At 45.8% G+C, this 24085-nt stretch overlaps 1 protein-coding gene, 1 long non-coding RNA gene and 1 other non-coding gene across 14 annotated transcripts; 1 reads left to right on the top strand and 2 right to left on the bottom strand.

Moving 5' to 3' along the window:
• The first annotated feature begins 817 nt into the window (after nucleotides 1-817).
• Nucleotides 818-21044, top strand: AP3M2 (adaptor related protein complex 3 subunit mu 2). Of its 12 annotated transcripts, none has more exons than XR_014061901.1 (11): nucleotides 818-851; nucleotides 2555-2892; nucleotides 9231-9402; nucleotides 10460-10597; nucleotides 14930-15015; nucleotides 15262-15395; nucleotides 16954-17161; nucleotides 17410-17554; nucleotides 18901-19089; nucleotides 19571-19741; nucleotides 19842-21044. XR_014061901.1 is itself a non-coding variant. In XM_081519235.1 (9 exons), exons 2-9 carry the CDS (start codon nucleotides 2620-2622, stop codon nucleotides 18999-19001), a joined length of 1257 nt encoding a protein of 418 aa, XP_081375361.1. In that variant the 5' UTR covers nucleotides 818-851; nucleotides 2555-2619; the 3' UTR covers nucleotides 19002-21044. The 12 variants fall into 12 exon arrangements, 4 of the variants coding, with proteins under 4 accessions (XP_081375361.1, XP_081375358.1, XP_081375362.1 ...); XR_014061896.1 differs by having other exon boundaries at nucleotides 18901-19741; nucleotides 19842-20263; nucleotides 20561-21044; XR_014061898.1 differs by lacking the exon at nucleotides 19571-19741 and having other exon boundaries at nucleotides 18901-19085; nucleotides 20561-21044.
• On the bottom strand, nucleotides 7916-19080 carry LOC145516993 (uncharacterized). The gene is made up of 3 exons (XR_014061907.1): nucleotides 16767-19080; nucleotides 14904-15061; nucleotides 7916-9543 (listed from the first exon to the last, which is right to left on the bottom strand). It is a non-coding gene; the product is annotated as an uncharacterized LOC145516993 (long non-coding RNA).
• Nucleotides 21045-23792: 2748 nt separating the features above from the next.
• TRNAW-CCA (transfer RNA tryptophan (anticodon CCA)) lies at nucleotides 23793-23866 on the bottom strand. Its single transcript has one exon. It is a non-coding gene; the product is annotated as a tRNA-Trp (tRNA).
• Nucleotides 23867-24085: the final 219 nt, after the last annotated feature.

Here is a 24085-nt window from a genome sequence, read left to right as displayed (position 1 = left end):
AGAAAGACCTGCCCAACCCTCACATTTTCAGATCTGGGAACTGGGACTCTGAAAGGTGAAGGGCCTTGCCCAGGGTCGACCAGGTGGCGGTCCAGCTAGGGCTGGAAGAGGCCTTTTGGATTCAGCTCCAGAGCTCTGGACAGGGCGCTGCACAGCCAATCATATTTCCTTTACTCAAGGCACGTAAGTGAAAAGGCATCACGTCTCTTTTTAAACGCGTTGTTTAACGGAGAGCAGTTATGGCTAGGTAGAGAGCAGTTCGAGCGACTTCACTTTCACTTTTCCCTTTCATGCACTGGAGAAGGAAATGGCAACCCACTCCAGTATTCTTGCCTGGAGAATCCTAGGGACGGCGGAGCCTGGTGAGCTGCCGTCTATGGGGTCGCACAGAGTCGGACACGACTGAAGCGACTTAGCAGCAGAGAGCAGTTATTGCTGCTCACGATTTATCATCTATCCTACGCTGTTCCGTAAGTCGTGCCCTGGAAGTCACACTTTCTCCGCATCCTCTTCCTGGCGTATCCCGGGGTTACGCAGGTGGCTTCGCAGCTCGCCAGGGCCTTTTGTGACTGGGTGACCAGGCGGAGCCGGGCGGGCCGCAGGAGGTTCGCGACAGCCAATCAGAGCTCAGAGCCCCGGAGCTGCACCAATCAGAGGTTACTGGAGCCTGAGCCAGGGCCAATCGGGAGCTCGAGCCCGAGAACAGGGCGAACGGCTGGCCGCGGTCAATCAGAGCGGAGGACGAGGCCCAATCGGCGGCCTTCAGACCTGGGTTGCGGGCGTAGGGGGGGCGCCCGGGGGCGGGGCCTGTCCGCGCGGCCGCAAGGTGGGCTCAGCGAAGAGCAAGCGGGGTAAGGAGCGCGGACCGCCCGGGCCGGGGTGGGGCTGGGCGCGTGGCGGGGGCGCGGGGTCACGGGATGCGGCCGAAGCGACTGTCGGAGCTGCGTGATGCCGCGGGGAGAGGCGAGGGGCCGAGTCCCGGGCTGGGGAGGTGGCCACTCCGGCCAGAGGGGTCGGAGGAGGAGGAGACCCTGTTGCCATGGCGACGCAGGTGCACGGACGGGCGACCTTTCTCAGCCTCGGATCATGCAGCCCGTGGACACCCGGCTCCAAGCAGCCTCCATCCTCCCCGCGACCCGAGCAAAAATAACCCGCTTTGGCCAGCCGCCTCTGCGCCCCCACAGCCTGCCTCCCCGCCGCCCCCTCCCTCCCGCCGGCCTGTCGCGGGCAGAGGGATTAAGCTCGCCCTGCGGCTCTTGGTTAACAGCAGGCCTTTGCGGTTTGCCCACCTGGACCAGTTCGCCGAGTGGCCATAGCTGGGGTCCAGCGCGGCCGCCTCGTTCCGGGGACTGGCATCGTAGAGATGCCGCCGCCTGAGGGACCTGGGGGATCCCCCAGAGGGATTTTCTTTTTTTAAGGCATCTAACATACAGCCTTATGCTTAGCAAGTACTTAAGAGAATGGGGTCTGACCGAGTAAATAAAGACCACAAAGACAGCTCCATTCCTTGGATCAGCGCTGTCCTATAGAAATAGGCAGCGACCCACTTACTATGTAATTTTACATGTTCTACTAACCACATTAGAATGTTATATCTTGTATTTATCCAGTATATCAAAACTATCAATATTAAATAAATCAATAAGTTAATATTAATAATTGATTTAATTAATTGATATTAAATTATTGGTAAACAGTCTTGAATTAAAAAAAATTTTTTCTTTTGTATTGGGTATAGCTAGTTAACCATGTTGTGACAGTTTCAGGTGAACAGTGAAGGGACTCAGCCATACATATACATGTTTCCATTCTCCCCCAAACTCCCACCCCAACCAGGCTGCCACGTAACACTGAGCAGAGTTCCATGTACTGTGTAGTAGGTCCTTGTTATCCATTTTAAATATAGCAGGGTGTACAGTGTCCACCCCAAACTCCCTATCCTTCCCCCAACCTGTTCCCACCAGCAACCCTAAGTTTATTGTCTTAAGTTGGTGAGTCAATCTTTAAACACAATTTTAAAGCCTTCAAAATCAGGTGTGTGTCTTCTATTCACATCTCAGCTTGGACCAGCCACATTTCAAATGCTCAATGGCCCTGTTTGGCCAATGGCTACCAAATGAGATGATGCAAGCATAACCATTTCTTATATGTGAGTTGTCGCCACATACAGGGAACGCCTCCGTGTTCTTTGAAGCCTTCTTGTATGCAAGGAGATGATGCTGTGCAAGGAGGCAGCAGAAACATGAGGAAAGGTCTCTTTTTCTCCAGGAGCTCCCAGTCCACTTGAGAAAGTAGACACTCAAAAATTAAGTCGAATTTTAAATGAATATGATTCAGGCTGTATTAAAGATAACTGTACAGTATATAATTAACTGACAAATGAGATGGCTGTTAATTACCCTTGGGGATCGTAGGGAGGGACACTTCTGGCTCCTGCAGTGGTGGAAGATTGAGTCTAGTCTTGAAAGATGGATAGGAAAGTTTGGGCTGTTGGACTGATACAGAGGCGGCTTTGGTTGACTGCAACTGACCATAGCTTCCCTTACTTTTTTAGAGCTGAGCATTTGCAGAGGCTTTCAGACCGAAAAAGACTCTCCTCACTCACTCACGGTCTCCACCATGATTCACAGTCTTTTCTTGATCAACTCCTCTGGAGATATTTTCCTGGAGAAACACTGGAAGAGTGTGGTCAGCCGTTCTGTCTGTGATTACTTTTTCGAGGCACAAGAGCGAGCGACGGAGGCTGAAAACGTCCCTCCAGTCATCCCCACCCCGCACCACTATCTCTTAAGTGTTTACCGTCACAAGATCTTTTTTGTGGCTGTGATCCAGACGGAAGTGCCGCCTCTGTTTGTCATCGAGTTCCTCCACCGGGTAGTGGACACGTTTCAGGTGCGTGAATATGAGGAGGTTCATCCGTGGACCTTACAAAGTGTCTTTGTAGTTTTGTTTCCATGGTTTTCAGCCTCAGTTAAGGAACTAAAAGGGCTTCCTTGATAGCTCAGTTGGTAAAGAATCTGCCTGCAACACAGGAGACCCCAGTTCGATTCCTGGATCGGGAAGATCCACTGGAGAAGGGATAGGCTACCCACTCCAGTATTCTTGGGCTTCCTTTGTGGCTTAGCTGGTAAAGAATCTGTCTACAATGCAGGAGACCTGGGTTTGATCCCTGGGTCAGGAAGATGCCCTGGAGAAGGGAGAGGCTCCCCACTCCAGTATTCTGGCCTGGAGAATTCCATGGACTGTATATGTATAGTCCATGGGGTCACAAAGAGTCGAACATGACTGAGCAACTTTCACTTTCACTTTAAGGAACCAAAAAAGAAATCACAGCTCTGACATTACTCACTTCCTCTCCCATCTGATAAGATTCTTGTTTCTGTTTACTGAATGGGTTGCATCTTGAATGACAGATTGTACAGTTTTGAACCTGTGGCCTGAGAAAGCCACCCTACTTAGTATGATTGTATGAAATTTCAGTTCTAGAGACTGGAATTGTCCTACGTTTGGTTCACAAAGCTAAGGAGTTTCAATTTTTTTTAAGGCTTTTGTCAGGTTGGTTTATTTCTCTCCCTTGGTTCTTGTCTCATGACAAAGATTTGGAATGGCGGGTGAATTACAGCTCAAGCAGGCAGGATTTCTCAGCTCTTGTCATAGCAAGGATTCAAAACAACAGACTAGTTGCAGCTCAGTGACAGCTCAAGAAGACAGAAATTTTATTAAAGAGACAGCAGAGATAGTATATTCCCAAGACGTGGGAGCAGACCAACCCCAAAGGAGAGGCTCGATTTTTTAATTTTTATGGTAGACTTGATGTTAACCATTGTTAACAGCCTTGCTTTGAGTTGCATCAAAAACTGATGCATGTGGAAAGATATATTTTTTTAAACTAGAAGAACTTAAATAATGCTTGTTTCATTCTCCCTGGCAGGGGTAATTTGGGAACCCACCCTTCAGCTTGAGTTTGTGCTCATCCACAGCATATGAGTACCAGAGACAGGCCTCATGGCAAGCTTAGCACTTCTGTAAAATTTCAGGGACGCATTTTCCAAGATGCAGTTTTCACTTGGAATTTTTCCTTCAGGAATAGATTTGGAGATCTTGGGGGCACGGGGGTGCTGGTCATGCCAGGATGTCAGCACCTGTTATGGGACAGGATTTCAGGGGGCCTAGACTCTGGATTCAGACAGTGGCATCCTCTCCCTAAAAGAATTGTTCAGCCTCTCATGGTTGTGGTTATTTGCATAACTCAACGATACATGAGAATCAGAGGTCCTCTGGTTTAACTTCTGTGTCATGTGAAGTCTGGGATTAGTCACATGAATACAGACACTGTGGGACTGGAGAGAAGGAGGACTCACACCTTCTGATAAACGTTAAAAATCATGTCAAAGAGCCCTTTCATTTGCTCTTATAAATATATGTCACATGTTTGGAACAGCTTTCATCTCCAAAGAATGAGCATATATTTAAGTTTCCCCCCCTCAACAGTCCTTCTGGTAGTACTCTTCTGGGATTCCAGTGGCATATTAGTTCCTTCACACGGTGAGAACCTGAGAATTATAAACCCCAGGACGTGGAAGAAGCAGAGGAACCCAGCAGTTACGATCTTCAGCTGCTCAACCTGGGCCTTATTAGGATTTCCACACGGGATATTTCACCCCATTAACTGTCGCCCAGTATCTCCCTAGTGATGTTATGCAACTTATTACAAGAGAGGAAGTGAAGAAAGTTGTTTAATCTGCTTGGAACCACAGAGGGATCGGGGTAAACAGTGAAGTGGCTGCTTTAGAAGGCTGGGACTTCACAGCTTGCCAGTTTGGAAGAATTTGTTAGAAGTATTTAAAGGGACGCATCCTGATTTGAATGGCTTACGTGGCGCGTGTTCTCTGCAAGTGTCCTTCTCTGGCGCTGAGCTGTGATAGAGGAGCCCCCGCTGTGGAAATGCACACGCATTGCTGTAGCACTGCCCCGTTCCGGCTGCTGATTGATAAAATCACATTCTCCCTGATTTAGAAAATCAAGGGAGGTGTTTTTTTTAGTTTATTGTATTGATGTATAGTTGGTTTGCAGCATCGTGTTAATTTCTGCTGTAGCGCACTGATTCAGTTATATATATATGTATATGCACATTTTTTCATAGTTTTCCACTATGGTTTATCACAAGATATTGACTATATTAATAGTTCCCTGGGCTATACAGTAGCCATTCTCCACATAATAGTTTGTATCTGCTAATCCCAACCTCCCAGTCCATCTCTCTCGCACCTCACCTCCCCCTTGGCAACCTCAAGTCTGTTTTCTACATCTGTGAATCTGTTTCTGTTTCGTAGATAAGTTCATTTGTGTTGTATTTTAGATTCCACATATAAGTGATGGTTTAGTCACTAAGTTGTGTCCGACTCTTGCAACCCCATGGACTGTAACCTATCAGGCTCCTCTGTCCATGGGATTCTCCAGGCAAGAATACTGGAGTGGGTTGCCATTTCCTTCTCCAGTATAAGTGATATCATACGATATTTGTCTTTCTCAGTCTGGCTTATTTCACTTAGTATGATAAGGTCTAGGTCTATCCATGTGGCTGCAAATGGCCTTATTCTGTTCTTTTTTTATGGCTCAGTGGTATTCCACTGTATAGATGTACCACGTCTTTATCCAGTCATCTGTTGATGGATACTTAGGTCGCTTCCGTATGTCAACCATAGTGAATAGTGCTGCTGTAAACATAGGGGTGGGTGTATCTTTTTGAATTACAGTTCTGTTTGGGTATATGCCCAGGAATGGGATTGCTGGATCATATGGCAGTTCTGTTTTTACTTTTTAAGGAACCTCCATACTGTTCTCTGTAGTGGCTGTACCAATTTTACATTCTCACTGACAATGTAGGAGGATTCCCTTTTCTCCAGTGAGGAGTTTCATTTTTCAAAATGAAATCACTCATGAGAAGGAAATGTGTAGCCTTTTCCCCCCCTTCAATCTTCATTTTTTAAAGAAAAAATCTTTTTGTATTAGAAACATGTTCCTGACTCCTAAGTGCTCTTGGATATTGGGATGTGTCTGATAGTTGACATCAGTTCAGTTCAGTCGCTCAGTTGTGTCCAGCTCTTTGCGACACCATGAACCGCAGCATGCCAGGCCTCCCTGTCCATCATGAACTCCTGGACTCTACCCAAATCCATGTCCATCCAGTTGATGATGCCATCCAACCATCTCATCCTCTGTCATCCCCTTCTCCTCCTGCTCTCAATCTTTCCCAGCATCAGGGTCTTTTCAAATGAGTCAGTTCTTCGCATCAGATGGCCAAAGTATTGGAGTTTTAGCTTCAACATCAGTCCTTCCAATGAACACCCAGGACTGATCTCCTTTAGGATGGGCTGGTTGGATCTCCTTGCAGTCCAAGGGACTCTCAAGAGTCTTCTCCAACACCACAGTTCAAAAGCATCAATTCTTCGGTGCTCAGCTTTCTTTATAGTCCAACTGTCACATCCATACATGACCACTGGAAAAACCATAGCCTTGACTAGACGGACCTTTGTTGGCAAAGTAATGTCTCTGCTTTTTAATATGCTGTCTAGGTTGATCATAACTTTCCTTCCAAGGAGTAAGCATCTTTTAATTTCATTGCTGCAGTCACCATCTGCAGTGATCTTGGAGCCCAGAAAAATAAAGGCAGCCACTGTTTCCACTGTTTGCCCATCTATCTGCCATGAAGTGATGAGACCAGATGCCATGATCTTAGTTTTCTGAATGTTGAGCTTTAAGCCAACTTTTTCACTCTCCTCTTTCACTTTCATCAAGAGGCTGTTTAGTTCTTCTTCACTTTCTGCCATAAGGGTGGTGTCATCTACATATCTGAGGTTATTGATATTTCTCCTAGCAATCTTAATTCCAGCTTGTGCTTCCTCCAGCCCAGCGTTTCTCATGATGTGCTCTGCATATAAGTTAAATGAGCAGGGTGACAATATATAGCCTTGACGTACTCCTTTTCCTATTTGGAACCAGTCCGTTGTTCCATGTCCAGTTCTAACTGTTGCTTCCTGACCTGCATACAGGTTTCTCAAGAGGCAGGTCAGGTGGTCTGGTATTCCCATCTCTTTCAGAATTTTCCACAGTTTATCGTGATCCACACGGTCAACGGCTTTGGCATAGTCAATAAAACAGAAATAGATGTTTTTCTGAAACTCTGTTGCTTTTTCGATGATCCAGCGGATGTTGGCAATTTAATCTCTGGTTCCTCTGCCTTTTCTAAAACCAGCTTGAACATCTGGAAGTTCACGGTTCACGTATTGCTGAAGCCTGGCTTGGAGAATTTTAAGCATTACTTTACTAGCGTGTGAGATGAGTGCAATTGTGCCGTAGTTTGAGCATTCTTTAGCATTGACTTTCTTTGGGATTGGAATGAAAACTGACCTTTTCCAGTCCTGTGGCCACTGCTGAGTTTTCCAAATTTGTTGGCATATTGAGTGCAGCAGTTTCACAGCGTCATCTTTCAGGATTTGAAATAGCTCAACTGGAATTCCATCACCTCCACTAGCTTTGTTCATAGTGATGCTTCCTAAGGACCACTTGACTTCACATTCCAGGATGTCTGGCTCTAGGTGAGTGATCACACCATTGTGATTATCTGGGTCGTGAAGGTCTTTTTTGTACAGTTCTTCTGTTTATTCTTGCCACCTCTTCTTAATATCTTCTGCTTCTGTTAGGTCCCTACCATTTCTGTCCTTTATTGAGCCCATCTTTGCCTGAAATATTTCCTTGGTATCTCTAATTTTCTTGAAGAAATCTCTAGTCTTTCCCATTCTATTGTTTTCCCCTGTTTCTTTGTATTGATTGCTGAGGAAGGCTTTCTTCTCTCTCCTTGCTATTCTTTGGAATTTTGCATTCAAATGGGTGTATCTTTCCTTTTCTCCTTTGCTTTTCACTTCCTGTCTTTTAACAGCTATTTGTAAGGCCTCAAGTCACCTCTGGAGTCTGTGTTCAGTTTTGGATGTCATCATTTGAGGAGACTATTAGAAAATTAGGACAAATTCAAAGAAATGGCAAGAAAATGAAACAATCTAGAAGCCTTCCCGTAGCATCAACATTAGCAGGACTAAACAGGGAGTTTGCCCTGAGAAGGAAAATTGAGGGCAAATGTTTTCCTGGCCCTCTGATCACTGTGGGGCTGTTAACATAACCTTGTTCTGTAAGGCACATCTAGGAAGCAGGTTTCAGTTTAGCCAAAGAAGGGACTTTCTAAGAATCAGCACTGCCCATGAATAGAATGGACTTTCTCAAAAGGGGTGCATTTCCCATCAGTGGATGAATTCTTACAGGACTGTCTGACCATCTCAGAGGCCCAGCAGCAGAAGCACTGACATTGTCAAGAAGGGCACGCCAAGTGCCTACAGGCCGTTCTCTCTGCATCATTTCATCATGGTGCATCACAGTTTACATAGTGCTTTATAGTTTACAAAGCACTTTCATACATGTTCTCATTTAATCCATCATGCTTAGTTTTTACAACCCTGTGCATCCATGCATGGTATTATCCAGATTATACTATTAGAGAAATCGAGACCTAATTAGTTAGCATGAATTAATCTAGTAGGCGACAATTAAGATTATTACCCAGGCCTTCCGATTTGGAATTCAGTGCTTTTCCTACAACCCAGATCATTTAATGTCTAAGTTTAGCCTTTCTTAATAAAGGGACAAAGTGTTATTAGAATCCTAGCACCTTAGAAAAAGGGTGATCCAAAGAGATTTTCTGGTGTGCTAGCTCACACCCTTCATTTCATTTCTCTCTCAGTTCATATTTGCTCCATGAATGCTGAGGAATGGTACAACAATAGTGTTAAAAAACTTTGGGGTCCAGTATATATTGTATCAGGTATTATCATTTCACATAGTTCTTTCAAAGTCATGTTCAGAACCACATAATAGTCTAGACTCAGTTTTGTGTTCTTCATGTTAGTTGAAGAAACTAAACCAAAGGGATTAAATAACTCACTTTAGTATATGAAAGAAATTATTAATGATACTTGTGTTATAATCCAGTCTAGTTTTCTTTCCACCAAACTGGGATGCCTAAGAGAACCAGGGTTATGCTTCATCCCCTTATTGTAGAAGAAGGTCCCAGAAACTCTGCGTAAACACACGTGGACAGGACTCAATAATCTCTGGGAGCATTCCTTCACCCATCGCAGTCTCTGAGTGATAAATGTATATATGTATTGTGTTTTCATCAGGATTATTTTGGAGTCTGTTCAGAGCCAGTGATAAAAGACAATGTGGTTGTGGTTTATGAGGTATTGGAAGAGATGCTTGACAATGGGTTTCCATTGGCTACAGAGTCAAACATCCTCAAAGAACTGATAAAGCCGCCAACTATCCTTCGAACCGTTGTCAACACCATCACAGGTATGAGAGGGGCCCCACGGAAGGCAGCCACCATCCTGGGTGTGGCTTAGTCCTCTGTTGTGCCTTGTTTTGAGTGCTTGTTTTGGGAGATCTCAAATGTCCAGGTGCTTTCATTTTGTTCTTTATGGTCTTTAATATAACCTGAAATGAAATTTTTTTATGTGTAGAAAATATTCTGATTTCAATGACAGAATAAACTGTTCTCCTTTTAAAAGTAATTTCCCCTGAGCTTCCCTTATGGTCTGGCAGTTAAAAATGTGCCTTGCACTGCAAGGGACACCAGTTAGACCCCTGATCTGGGAAGATTCCACATGCCACAGAGCAACTGAGACCATGCGCCACAACTGCTGAGCCTGCGTGCCCTGGAGCCTGTGGTCTGCAACAAGAAGCCATTGCAAAGAGAAGCCCGTGCACTGCCAGGAAGACCCAGCACAGCCAAAAAATAAAATAACCCAATCTTTAATAATAATAATGTTTCTTCCTGATTATAGAAGAAGCACATGATTATTGTAGAAGGTCAGAAATACAGAAAAGCACAAAGAACATGAAATAAGCTCATAATCACTTTTAACATACAATGTGTGTGTGTATATATATATATATACATATATATATATTTTATCTTCTTTGGTGAGATGGATAATGTATGGACAGGTGGAATTTTTTAAAACGAGTTAGAATACTGTTTTTACCCATGAAATTTTTATATCAATATGTAGATTACCATCCCTACTGAAAGCCAATGCATTATTTAAGCTGCAAGCTATTGGGGAATTTGAGAGACCAAGTTCAGGTTACTTTCAAAACCAAAATAATATGATATCTGTTTCTCAGGTAACTTTTTAACCTGTATTCTGCCTGAGGAGGCACACCAGCTGGGGACAAGTTTTTTAAATGGACTAGGTTACCAAGATAGAAGTTGGGAAAACTATAATCTCTATTTTGGAAAAATTCTTCAAGTAAGCATGTAAATAGTGGATGCATAGAAACTTTTAGGGAAGTGTTCTCTGGTTATTAGGTAATTGGTTTCATCTAATTACAATATTCATTGTCTCAGGAAGCACCAACGTAGGCGACCAGCTTCCCACTGGGCAGCTGTCTGTGGTACCTTGGCGACGAACGGGGGTGAAATACACCAACAATGAGGCCTATTTTGATGTGATTGAAGAGATTGATGCCATCATTGACAAATCAGGTTGGTGCTTTTAGCCTGTTTACAGAACTGTGAAAATAAAGGCCCCTTTCAGACAGTGCTCACCAGTTATCAGAATTATTCCCCATTTAGGGTCATTCATTACCTTAGTGTCTACTTTGTGTCAAGCATTGTGTATTAGGACTGGACTGAAACATCATGATGTAGATGATGTGATCATACATGTGGAAACTCTAAACACTCCAGCCTAACACTGTGAGAACTAATAAATGTAATACAGTTGCAGAAATCAATATACAAAATCAATACACAAAAATCAGTGATGTTTCTGTACACAAACAAGGAACTATCCAAAAAGGGAACTGAGAAAACAATCCCGTTTACAACAGCAACAAAAAGGATAAAATGCTTAGGAATAAACTTAACCAAAGAAACTTACACCCTGAAAATTACAAAGTGTTGATGGAGGAAATTAAGAACAGATAAATGGAAAGATGCTATATTTTCATGGACTGGGAGAGTTAGTATTGTTAAAATGTTTGAAATATCCAAAGACATCCTCATCAGAATCCCAAATGCTATCCACATCAGTATCTCAGTGGCATTCTTTATAGAAATAGAAAAAACAAAACTCGTATGGAACCACAAAGACCTCAAACAGCCAAAGCAGTCATGAGCAAGAACAAAGCTGCAGACGTCACAATTCTAGATTTCAAAATATATTATAAAATTATGATAATCAAAACTGTAACGTGGACTTCCCTAGTGCTCCAGCAGTTAAGACTCCACCTGCCAATGCAGGGGACATGGGTTCGATCCTTAGTCCCAGAAGGTCCCATTTGCTGAGGGGCAACTAATCCCTCGAGCCACAGCTACTGAGCCCATGCACTGCAACTACTGAAGCCTGCACGCCTGGAGCCTGCGCTCTACAACAAGAGAAGCTGCTGTGATGAGAAGCCCGTGCTCACCACAACTAGAGAAAGTCTGCATGCAGCAATGAAGACCCAGTGCAGCCAAAATACAAACAAATAGTTTAAAAAAAACCAACCTGTATGGTAAGGTCGTGAAAATAGACATATACACCAGCAAAGCAGAATAGAAGGCTCAGCAATAAATCTGTCAACTGGTCTGCAACAAGCATGCCAAGAACATGCGATGGGGAAAGGCTAGTCTCTGCAGGTGGTGGTGCTGGGAAAACTGGATGTTCACATGTAGAAGAATAAAATTACCCTTAATCTCACATCACACGCAAAAGTCAACTCACAGTGTATTAAGGACCTAAATGCGAGACCTGGAAGCATAAACCTACTGGTAGAAAACGTAGGAACAGAGCTTCTTGACACTGGTCTGGGCAGTCGTTGTTTTTTTTTTTTAAGATATGATACAAAAGCAAAGGCTTCAAAAGGAAAAATAGACCAATAGGATTGTATCAAAATAAAAGCCTCCATATAAGAAAGGAACCAGTCAGAGGAAAAACACAGCCTGCAAATGAAAGGAAATATATGTAAACCATGTATCTGATAAGAGGTTAATATCCGACATACACAAGGAACTTATACAATTCAATAGCAAAAAAAAAAAAGATAATCTTACTAAAAAAATGGGCAAAGGATCTGAAAGCAGCGCTAGTGGTAAAGAACCCACCTGCCAATGCAGGAGACTTAAGAGATGCGGGTTCGATCCCTGGGTCAGGAAGATCCCCTGGAGAAGGACGTGGCAGCCCACTCCAGTGTTCTTGCCTGGATGATCCCGTGGACAGAGGAGCCTGGCGGGCTATAGTGCATGGAGTCGCAAAGAGTCGGACACGACTGAAACGACTTAGCACGCAAAGGATCCGAAGAGACATACTTCAGAAAAGCCATACGAATGGCCAGCGGGTAAATGAAAAGGTGCTCAGCGTCACCAGTCAGCGGGGAAAAGCGAGTCAGAACCAGAGTGAGGTATCACTCGCACGGCATATCAAAAAGACAAACGACATAGCAAGTGTTGGCAATTATGTGGAGAGCGGGGAACCCTATGTACTTGCTGGGGGAAATGTAAATTGGTACAGCCACTGTGGAAGCAGTGTGGGGGTGCCTCAAAAAACTGAAGCTCCCTAATGATCCGGCAATCCCACTCCTGGGTCTAGATCCAAAAGAAATGAAATTAGTATCTCAAAGAGGGGTCTGCACCCCTGTGTTCACAGCAACATGGTTCGCAGCAGCCAAGACATGAAAACAAACCTAGTGTCTGTAGATGGCTGATGGATAAAGAAGATGTGCGGCAGATACCCCCACACACAGGAATATTACTCAGCCGTATGAAGAAGTCAGTCCTGCCATCTGTGAAAACATGGGTGAACCTGGGGGACGTGATGCTGAGTGAAGGAAGCTGGACGCAGAAAGACAAACGTGGCATGATCTCACATAGGAAGACCTGATGCAGACCGGTGCCGGGCTCACCTCACATGTGGGATCTGCAGCCGTCAGAGCCACAGAAGCAGAGAGTGGAAGGCGGTTACCAGGGCTGCAGAGAACGGGAATGGGGAGAGGTTGGTGAAAGGTGCCAAGCTTCAGTTCTGCGTGATGAAGAAGCTCTTGGAGATTTAGCACACAGCACGGTGACGACCGCCGTGTACTTCCTATTCCATGTTATTGAGAGCAACTGACAAACTTGTAAGGCATTCGGAATGTTCATTATGGGGATCTCACCTACACATACAATGTGAAAGGATCCCCCCCGCCCCCGCTAGTTAAATGATCACATCTGTCACCTCACAAGTATATTGTCTACTTGAAATTTACCAAAAAGGAAAGTTTTAAGGGCTCGCACCACAAAAACCCAACGAACTGTGTGAGGTGATGGACGTGTTAATCAGCTTCACCATGGTGATCACGTCACAGGGTGTATTAACACATCGAGTCGTGCACCTTGACTAGGTACAGTTTTTATTTGCTGACTGTACCTCAACAACGCTGAAGAAAAGCCATAGAGAAACACGGTACAGACCAGCGCCGGGCTCACATTTTCAGTGGTTTTATCCTATCAAGTGAAAAAGTAACAAACTGATCTTTTGGAAGAAAATTTCCAAACTTCCTTTTGGAAGTATTTGACTCTCAGTTGTTGCGGCAGAACTGAAGTTTAATCACCAAAATCCAGAGAGTCATCTTCTTTTCTATCCATTCAGGTAGGTTAACACGACTACAGGTCCTTAGTGTGTGGAAATTTATAGAAAGTTCTCTTCACGTGAGTGAACTTATTTATCCAGCAAGTGCTTATGAAGAATCCGTGGTGCTGTAGCCAAGCACCAGGGGGTGGGCGTGTGATGGTGACTAAGACGGGGTCTGTGGCTGCAGGAAGCTTCCTGAAAGTCTAGTGAGGGGGCGGGAAAGGGAAAAAGAGAGGTCCCCTCCCACCCAGACCTAAGTATGAAGCTAACAAATGCTTCATCAACAAAATGAGTAGGAGTTAGTACAGGCTGCATGGATCTGGGAGCAAAGCAGGTGCAAACACTTTTAAGAAGAGTGAAATATTGTTGAGAAATTAAGTATCTCAGAATGACTGGATTGAGATGCATAAAGAAAGAAGAGTAACTGATGAGGCTTTAAAACCAAGTATGCACAGCAGCTTTTTGTATTATCCGCAAACTGGAAAGGTCCCAAACGTCCATCAGCAATAGAAAAGGTGAACGAGTTTCAGTGTGATCATACCAGGAGAAGGAGAAGAGCAGAAAACCAGAAAACAGGAGGGGTTAGGAGAAAGAATGATCGAAAGAAAGAAGTGGTCGCAGGGGCTGCAGGAGAGAGAGCCTGTGAACTGAAGGCCAAAGTGTCGGTTCCATTTGGCATCAGAGCTCCTTGGGGCCTGTGAAGTGAATATACCGACCATAGAATTCTCCAGGCCAGAATACTGGGGTGAGTAGACTCCCTTCTTCAAGGGATCTTCCCAACCCAGGGGTTGAACCCAGGCCTCCCACATTGCAGGCAGATTCCTTACCAGCCGAGCCACAAGGGAAGCCCTTGGTGCCTCTAGGGAGAGCAGTGTCTGATGTGAATTCAGTGTTCTGAACCACTGGTCAAGATAGCGGTGTTGTGTTTGATTCTGGCACTAGACTGAAAGCTCCTCTGGGCTAAGTCTCACCAGTCTTCATCCCCACTGCTTCATCAGAGTGTCTTGTGTTTGCTGTGCAGTTGATAGAGGTTTGCGAGGACAGATGGATTGGGTAGATGGTTTGGATAGATGGATGGACGGAAGGAAGGAAGACGGGGGGGAGAGGAGGAAGGAAGAAAGGAAATGGGATGGGAGGGGAAGAGAAAGCTAAGGAGGGAGGCAGGAGTTAAGTTAGTTGGGAAGGAAGAGAGGGTCTCACCTTCTTCCTGTCTCATCCCGTCTCAGGGTCCACCATCACTGCCGAGATCCAGGGGGTGATCGACGCCTGCGTCAAGCTGACTGGAATGCCTGACCTGACGCTTTCCTTCATGGTAAAATCCTGGGCCGGAGAGCTAGTCCCTGGGAAGTTGGATGCTTCTGGAAAGACAGAGCGGCGGGAAGGGATGGAACCAGAAGGGATGGTCAGGGCCAGCCACAAAGCTCACGGGCAGCCTTGAATTTCCCCGAGTAACAGCAGAATGTATGCATGTGTTTTAGTGAAAGCAGCACCTAAGTTACTTTCCTGAAAGACGCATGGTTCTAATTCCCACTTGTGGCTGTTGCTTGGTGTCGCCCAGAACCCCAGGCTGCTGGACGACGTCAGCTTCCACCCCTGCGTCCGCTTCAAGCGCTGGGAGTCGGAGCGCATCCTGTCTTTCATCCCCCCCGACGGCAACTTCCGCCTGCTCTCCTACCACGTGAGCGCGCAGAAGTAAGCGGCTCTCAAATCCTAGGGTGGAGTGTGTGCGTGTGTGGTGTGTGTGTGTGTGTTTGGAAACAGTATCCACAGCGATGAAGAACGCAGGCTCTAGAGTTACCTGGGCTCAGGATAACTAATCAGGTAACCTCAGGTGAGTTGTTTATCCTTCCCGTGTCTGTTTTCTTATCTAGGAAAGCTGAAGTAGTCAAAGTAACAGGTAATAAGTAAGGGCCTTCTCTGGTGGCTCAGTGGGAAGGAACCTGCCTGCCAATGCAGGAGACGTGGGTTTAGTCCCTGGGTCAAGAAGATCCCCTGGAGAAGGAAATAGCCACCCACTCCAGCATTCCTGCCTGGGAAATCCCATGGACGGAGGAGCCTGGCGGGCTACAGCCCATGGGGTCACAAGAGAGTCGGACACGACTGAGCGACTAAACATCAACAGTAAAGTAATAAGTAACTTGAAAATAATAAAGGTGCCTTGTTATGAGGGTTAAATAAGAAACTCTAAATAGTGGCTTCCGCACAAAATAAGTGCTCATTAAGTTTGCTGCTGTTAGTCTTGTTATTACTGTGTGCCTAAACAGGAATGTTTTTTCCTCAATTGGAATCTGAGAACACCTGTATTCAATCCCTTTCACCCCCCAAAAAGCAGTGAATGGTACTGTGAAGAACCATACGATTCAGTGATTTGGGGTCTTGAACATTCTCTTTACTGTGGACTCTGAGTCCTTTTGGGGGAAGGCGTAGAGTAGATGTGTAGGCTGAAGAGAGCCTTGGACCTCACAGCCACTGAGGTCTTCCTGTGGGATTCAGAATAAATAATTTGGGGAAATATCTGAGTGCTTGAGAGCAGAGGCTTTGGAATCAGACTGCCCGTACTTAAGCCCCACCTGCAGTACTGATGATACATGACCCTGGCAAGTTATTGAATAGTTAACCTCGGTTAAGCATAAGGACATCAGTATTAATGACTTCAGGACAGAAGCAATGCCTGCCTCATACTTATGGGGCGGATTAAATGAGTAATCCAGGGAAAACCTGTAGGGTCGTGCTGGCCACAGGAAGTGGTACTTCACAGATGCCAAGGATGGTTGCAACTTTAGTATCACCCTGTAGTTTCTCTGTCAGATCATGCCGACCCCATCCCTTAAGGGTTTTTGTAAGGATCAAAGTCAAGTTAAAAGCACTCACAAATTTGTAAAAGCCCCATGAGGTATGAATGTTACTCTCCCAAGTGCAAATAATTATCAGTCACATGGCAAAATGGTAAAGCACGAAAATGCGATTTTTGTTTGCCATGCTTTTTCCCCAGAGTCCACCAAGTCTGCTCTTTGGTTTTGTTGATTTCATTCTAAGAGTTGTTGGAAGAGTTAGTTGACTTACTTGTCAACATCTTAGATTTACAGAAAGAAAACAATCAAAGACGTCTAGAGGGATTTTCTCTCTGCATACTCTGTAAAATAAGGAAGGAAGTGAAGGAGGAAAAGTTGCCAGCAGAACAGAAAAGGGAAAAGTGGCCATTTTTCCAATATGTTGAGGATGTGGGCTTTTTGCCTCTTCTCTTTTCCAGCCTGGTGGCGATTCCAGTGTACGTTAAACATAATATCAGCTTCCGGGACAGCAGCTCACTTGGCCGCTTTGAAATAACCGTGGGGCCTAAGCAGACCATGGGGAAGACCATAGAGGGAGTGACTGTCATCAGCCAGATGCCCAGAGGTGTCCTGAACATGAGCCTGACGCCGTCTCAGGGGACACACACGTTTGACCCAGTCACCAAGGTAGGAGAATACGCAGGGGGCTTGAGTTGCCCGTGTTCAAAATAGCAGGAGCTCTGCAGTACCCTTTCTGTTTTGTGGAAAGGCAAGCTTGACCAAAGGGACGTGGTTGAGGACACCGAGATAATTTACAGTAACAAGTAGCATTCTCTTCTGGGAAACCCCCAGGAGGTCATAAGAACACAGTATACCAGGTCTCTGAGCCCAGGTGTCTCAGACGCAGTTTCCACCACATTTTTCTCTCTTTGGAGATGCTGTCTTGGGATGTAGGAAAAATAAATCCCCAGAAGCTCCCAAGTTTGAAGGGAACCATGAGTCTCCAGGCCGGAGCTTCCAAACCAGATGAGAACCCCACGATCAACCTGCAGTTTAAGATCCAGCAGCTGGCCATTTCTGGTGAGTGACGCCCAGCTCAGGGTGGGGGGTGGGGGCCCAAGGCGGTGATGTCACAAAGCCCCCTGGCCGCTCCCTGTCCATAGAGTTGGCTTTCATTAGCTGATATGTGATCTTTAGTCAGGTCTTTCCCAGCCCATTTCTGGAGGAATCTGTGACCCTCCATCAGTATTGGAGATGGAAGTGCTCATGAGCCATTGTTGAGTCACCCTGGGGGCGCTGGTTGGGGCATCCCAGGGTCTTCAGTACGGGGATGTATCTGCATTCTCAGCTGGTGAGTGAAAAGAATTCCCCTCCTTTCCCCCAATTTCAGAAGATTTCACATGTGTGTGCTGTGATCATTTGGAACGTTCGGCTGACCTGAGTTATCGACTATAGTTTACACCCCGCCACCCAGGGTGATATCAAGACTTAAGTTACTTCTTTGCAGGTGTCTACTATGTGCCAGGCACTAATTTAAGCTCTTTTCATATATTTCCTTATTTAATCCTTAGAATGACCCTTTCAGATCGATAGGAGATGACTTCAGCTTTATATGAAGTTCCTATTTGTTTTATCAATGAACCACATCTAGTTTAAGTGATTAGAATTCATTTAAACGATAAGCTCTTTTCATCTTAAAATGCTTAATAAACTTTAAAGCTCTGCATAGTATAAAATGTTCTTTTCTTAGTCCAGTGAGAATATTTAACAAGCGCTGAAGAATTAATTCATCACTTTTCATCATTAGTTTATTCATTCAGTTATACCTTTGATTATGGATTTCTTAATTTTGTTATTATGAATTCATATGTTCAACCCCATAGCTTTGAGAAAAGTCTGGAGTGCTGTTACTTTTCCTTACCCTCATTTCAGCTCGCATGTAACTTTCTGCCCTTTCCACCACAGGGACAGATCTCCTCACTGGCTAGCTTTTTATTGGAGCAGGTGTTCATTTCCAGCCTATACTCCAGGGTGAAGAATCTGTCAGCTGTGTTTAAGTGACATAATTAAGTGTAGGTTCCCAGGTGGCGGAATGGGAAAGAATCCGCCTGTAATACAGGAGATGCAGGAGACTCGGGTTCGATCCCTGGGTTGGAAAGATCTCTTGCAGAAGGAAATGGAAATCCACTCCAGTATTCTTGCCTGGAGAATCCCATGGGCAGAGGAGCCTGGCGGGCTATGGTCCAAAGGATCCATAGCGTCCCAAAGAGTTGGACACAACTGAGCGGCTGAGCACACACACATTTTCCGGTCCACGGATACAACTTTCTCCAGCCCTCGGAGCTTTTTGAGTTGACATGAATTAACCAGTTACGCTACCTGCTTCTTTGGAACAATGCTTACGTCTGATTCTTCCTTCCTTGCAGGCCTCAAAGTGAATCGTCTGGATATGTATGGAGAGAAGTACAAACCCTTCAAGGGCATAAAGTACATGACCAAAGCTGGAAAGTTCCAAGTTCGAACCTGAAGCGAGAATTTCACAAAGCGGACGGTCACGAACACTTTTTCGTTTCTTAACTTGTCTAGAAGTAAAAACCATCAGCCTTGTCTCGTAGGTCCGCTCCCCCTCTGGACCCACCGGCTCCCGTTTTCCTTAGCCGTCTGTGTCGTGCAGCGAATCCAGGGAGACAGGGTCTCCGGGGGGCCGGGGCAGGACCCAACCGCCAGAGTCTCCAACGCAGTTCTGAGCACGGAGGCGTGGCTCGCAGGGGGAGGTGCCTGACAGCCTGTTGAACCGTTTGTAACGGGGTTACCCCTGGGGTTACTCCAGGAAAAGACCAGCGTTTGTTACTTGTTCGGCTGTAATTTTCTTCAGCCAAGGGAAGACTTCGTTTTTGTTTTTTAAGCTAGGGAAAAAAGAATTAGAGAGAGAACTTGGAAGGAAACGAATGTTGGTGGAGGAAGGCGCGGGGAAGGCATGGAGTGCGTGCACCCCCGTTAAAGTGAAGAGAGAGGGACACCCGTCTCCACCCCCAGGAGGGCTGGGAGGAGCTGAGTGGAGTGAGTTTCCTTCTGACCCCTCTGTTTGTATACAAGCATAAAGATCCGTACTTCTAGAAGTGAGCTGGAAGCACCTTTAATTGGAGCCCACTGCTGACATGAAGTCCCAGCGGAGGGAGACTTTTCCCTCGGAGGCTGGGATGCCGTTCCCACCCGCTTTCAGACACTGAGGGCTGCCCTGCCTGAGGCACCAGGCCGCCCTCTCCGGTGAGAGGGTGCCCTGCCCGCTCCCCAGGGGCGCGATGGTCTCAAATACCTCTTTCCTTGACCCGCCCACCCCCTCTCAAACAGCTCCCCTCCTTCATAGAATTGCCGCTCCCTGAGGAGAGTTTCAGAGAAGCCACCCCTGTCAGCCCCAGGGCAGCAGGCTGTGTGTCACGGTGCCGGAGTGTAGACGGCCCAGCGGTTCCTCGTCCACGTCTGTCGGGGCTCCCTGGGAGCTGGAGCCTGACCGTCCCGTCGGCACCCTTTCCCGCGGTCACTCTCAGCCAGACGCTGACAGGAGCGGCCAGTCCTGGGGGCCGTCCAGTAACGACATTTCCTCAGAGTCTCTTTTGTTCTGTACCCCCACTGTATAATCTACTTATTAGCAATATATATCGACCAGTTCATGTTTGTTTTTAACAACCCCCCCCCCCCAGATCCCTCAGTCGTTGAATAAACCCGATGTTGTAGGAAGATGGGTCACGTTGCGCGTGTGCGCCGGTTCAGGAAACACGGCAGCTAAAGGTAGTTCGCAGGCCTCCCCAGCGGGAAACTTTCTGTCTAGTTCAGTGTGCCCATCACCCATTCAAATATTTATAGATCAGACAGGTATTTTAAAATTATAGTTTATGATGTGATATTGTACTCTGTGCACGGAGAGAAATGAAGACCTTGTGCTCTCCAAACCCTACAATTTTTCTCTAATGCCCTGTTTCCAAGTACTTAGGTCGTGGTTTGTTTGTTTTTTCTATACTCTTCTCTTCCTACTTCCTGGATTTGTTTTTTGCTGCAGAATAATGCTGCTTTGTGGTTTTGCTCCAGGGTCCGTTGTGCTGTGTCTCATAGCCTATCACTCCAAAATTTGTCCTGGATCCAAGATCCCATTCCTGTACCTGCCATGGTAAGGAAACGTCTCTGCCTATAGGTTCCAGAACAACGGAACTACTATTCCTGAGGGCTCTGGAGGATTTCAGGGTTTCCTTGGTCACAGGAAACAACCCATCTTGGTCCCTGAATATCCTTAGGTTTATAAGTCCAGCTGTCTTATTCCCTCCAGGGCAGCTCATCCTAATTTCAAGGGAAGAATTTAAGGAGAAATAAAGTACTGGGGTTGTGGGGCCCGCAGACCATAGCAAGGGAGGCCCCCCCACCCCCCAAGCTGCAGACCCTTGGACACCCCCTCACCCCGGTGGTGTGTTAGCATAGGTGGTGCTGGGTGCCCCCACTGAGCCACTCAGTTCCACGTGTTTAACATGCAGAAGCATCTTCTCTGTTTAAATCTTAATAAAGTTGAGTGTTGCCAGTCCTTCATGTCCTGAGTGTCTTGTTACTAGGACCATGGGCGATGCTCTGCACACATGCCCAGCGGAAGCAGGAAGAAAGACACAAATTCAGGGGATCCCACTGCGTCCTCACTTTCCAACCAGCAGACCCAAAGCTGTATATATGGTTTAGGTATGTCATCCTGCAGGGCATGAGAACAAAGGTCCAGATCAATCAAATTACGTTCTCCAGTGTACAAAAGACAAAACCCACTGAAGCTGCTGGTGTCTGTTCTAGCACTTTCCCTATCCTGGCCTCTCATGCTTCTTAGGTTGATTAATTCGGACATGAAGCCAGGTGCAGGGGTCCTGATTATCCTAATTGCAGTGAAGACTTCCCGGCGTGAGACATCTCCAGAGTCTCCTGGGATGTGTAGACAAGGGTCCTGCTCCCGTATCTGTCCTGTCTCTCATGGCCGGGGGGACTAAGACGAGGACTTGCTTCTGCCTTCTGACCACAGGTGTTGTCAAGTGTGTATTGCTACCCCATCCTATCTGTTTCAGTGACTCACGTCTCTGCCTTCGGTCTGGCTGTTCCTTAGCCTCACAGTGTGATCAGGCACGTTTATAACACTTGTACTTCCCTCTGTGGCCAGTAGGTGGTGACTCAGTGCCAGCAATGACATTAATTTTTTTTTAATTGTTAGAATTTTTTTTTTAAAGGAAATGGAAACTCTTAAACTTTCCCTCAAGTTCCCAGGTTTGTGAATCTTTGACTTTTGAGGTTAGATGTGGAACCGAAGTTTATGATCCTCTTTTGACAACCTGACCTAAGATGGGGGCTCCAGGGAAATGGTAGTTTCAATCGTTTGAGTTTCTCTAGGTCTTTACCCATTAAAGCTATTTGCATAATTATATGAGGATCTTTTTTGTTCTTTAAGTCTATTAGCATCAGTTTTATTAACCAGCCAGAGATAGTAACGCAGTACTACTTATTTCCCCTTATCGCCTCTCCTTCCCCTGACAGGTCGCAGACATTTTATCCTGACTCTCCTAACCCACACCGGGTAGTGACATGTTGGGCTCTGAGTGTGTTTTAGCCTCATCCACATGCATCCATCCTGCAGGGCTGGGGGCCCTGCCTGGGGCTCTGTCAGTGGCCTCTGCTGAGCACCTGTCTTCAAGCAGCCTGTGGTTTCCAGGGCTTCACTCAGAGGAATGTGGGGGCCTTTTAACTTTGCATTTCCATCAAAGGAGCCCTCCGCTGCTTCAGTTCATTTCAATAACACAACTGTCCGGAGAAAAGCTTGTTCTGCAAGGGGGGAGGGGATGAAACCAGCAGAACTCCGACCAGAGCTGCAGTAACAGGGATCTTCCTTACCACTGTCTTCCAGCCGTCTTCTCCCCAGAGGGCTAAGGTGCACATCTACCTAAGACAAAACCTGCCCCTTTCACCAGGCTGAAGTCAGGAAATATGGGACTTACATTTCTGTGATCTGCGTGTATTGAACTGGTCCAGGAGCCGAGCATTTTCAGAGAAATCAGTGCCCCCTTCCCCACCACGACCGCCACCCCCACGGCTGGAATCAAGTTTCTGGGCTTTAGATTCTTTTGTGAGCTGAAACTATTCTTTAAAGAACGTCTAAGTTAAGCAGTTCTGACAGCCTCTCTAGAGAGAGAAAGAGAACTACAACCACGTTTGCTCCAAGGAACTGTTGGCACATAAGCCAACAGCTAGCCTTGCATCATCAGGTTTATTCTTAGATCTGGGGTGTCAGTGATAGCAAATTGTCAGGCAGCAGCCAGGGGTATGAGTTACATCTCAGGAGCAGTAAGAAAGTCTAAGAGAAGCAGAAAGCATTACTTAAGTAACATACTTGTGTGGACTGGTCTGGGAGTGAATTTTTTTTTTTTTTAATTTTATTGGAGTATAGTTGATTTTCAATGTTGTGTTAGTTCCAGGTATACAGCAAAGTGAATGAGTTTTACATTTACATCTATTCTACTCGTATATTTTTAGATTCTTTTCCCATGTAGGTCATTAGAGTTTGGAGTAGAGTTTCCTGTACTATACAGCAGGGTCTTATTAGTTATCTGTTTTGCATATAGCGGTGTGTATATGTCAGTCCCGATCTGTGTCAGCCTCTTCTTGACACTCATTCCTCTTTCACCTTGGAGTCCTGTCCAGGGTGTCTCCCCACCTACTCCCCTCCCGTGGATATCTTCCCTGAGCCTCGCTTGGGCCATCGGCTCACCTGACCCCAAGTGTCTGAGGCTCCCTGCCGCCAAGAGAATTAAGTCCAACGTTCAGTTTAGCATTCACAGTGCCGTCATCAATCCCAACCTATGTTCTTCTTCATGAACTTCACTTAGGACAAAATATAACTCAATTCCTCCCCACAGACCCCTGCCTTTCTTGCCCTCCAGATCTTCAGATTTTCATGCAGTGGTAGTTCCTTGCCTCAGGAACTACAGTCAATATCCTGTAATAAACCATCATGGAAAAGAATACGAAAAAGAATGTATATATGTGTATAACCGAATCACTTTGCTGTGCAGTAGAAATTAACACGACTTTGTAAATCAACTATTCCTCAATAAAATTTTAAGAAAAATTTTAAAAAGAATGCCTTTCCCATTCCTCTCCACCAGCCCAAGTCTTGCTCAATTTTTGAAAAGCCTACCCAATTCTATTTTTTCCTTAAGTTTCTCTCTTTTTTGGTCTTAGGTACAGCACATGAGATCTTCATTGCTGCATGCGGGATCTTTAGTTGTGGCATGTGGGATTCTAGTTCCCTGGCCAGGGATTGAACCCAGGCCCCCTGCATTTGGAGCATAGAGTCTTAAACCACTGGACCACCAGGGAAGTTTTTTTCTTAAGATTCTTAAATCCTTTCTAAGCTGAATTTCAGCAAAACTTTCTGTCCACAATTTTGTGGTTCATCTCCACCCTGCCTTGTTATTTCTCCAAACCCCCATTTCCCTGTCAAACCAAGAATTTCTTTCTTTCCTTTTACCTTTTACAGCACCTGGCACAGTACCTCTTCTGAATGCGTGCATGCATGCCAAGTCACTTCAGTCGTGT

Source organism: Giraffa tippelskirchi, chromosome 8 (assembly GCF_054371585.1).
Source record: "Giraffa tippelskirchi isolate mGirTip1 chromosome 8, T2T-mGirTip1v1.2.pri, whole genome shotgun sequence".
In the NCBI taxonomy this organism is placed as follows: Eukaryota; Metazoa; Chordata; class Mammalia; order Artiodactyla; family Giraffidae; genus Giraffa; species Giraffa tippelskirchi.
Note: the sequence above shows the minus strand (reverse complement) of the source record. Positions and strands in the feature narration are given on the sequence as shown.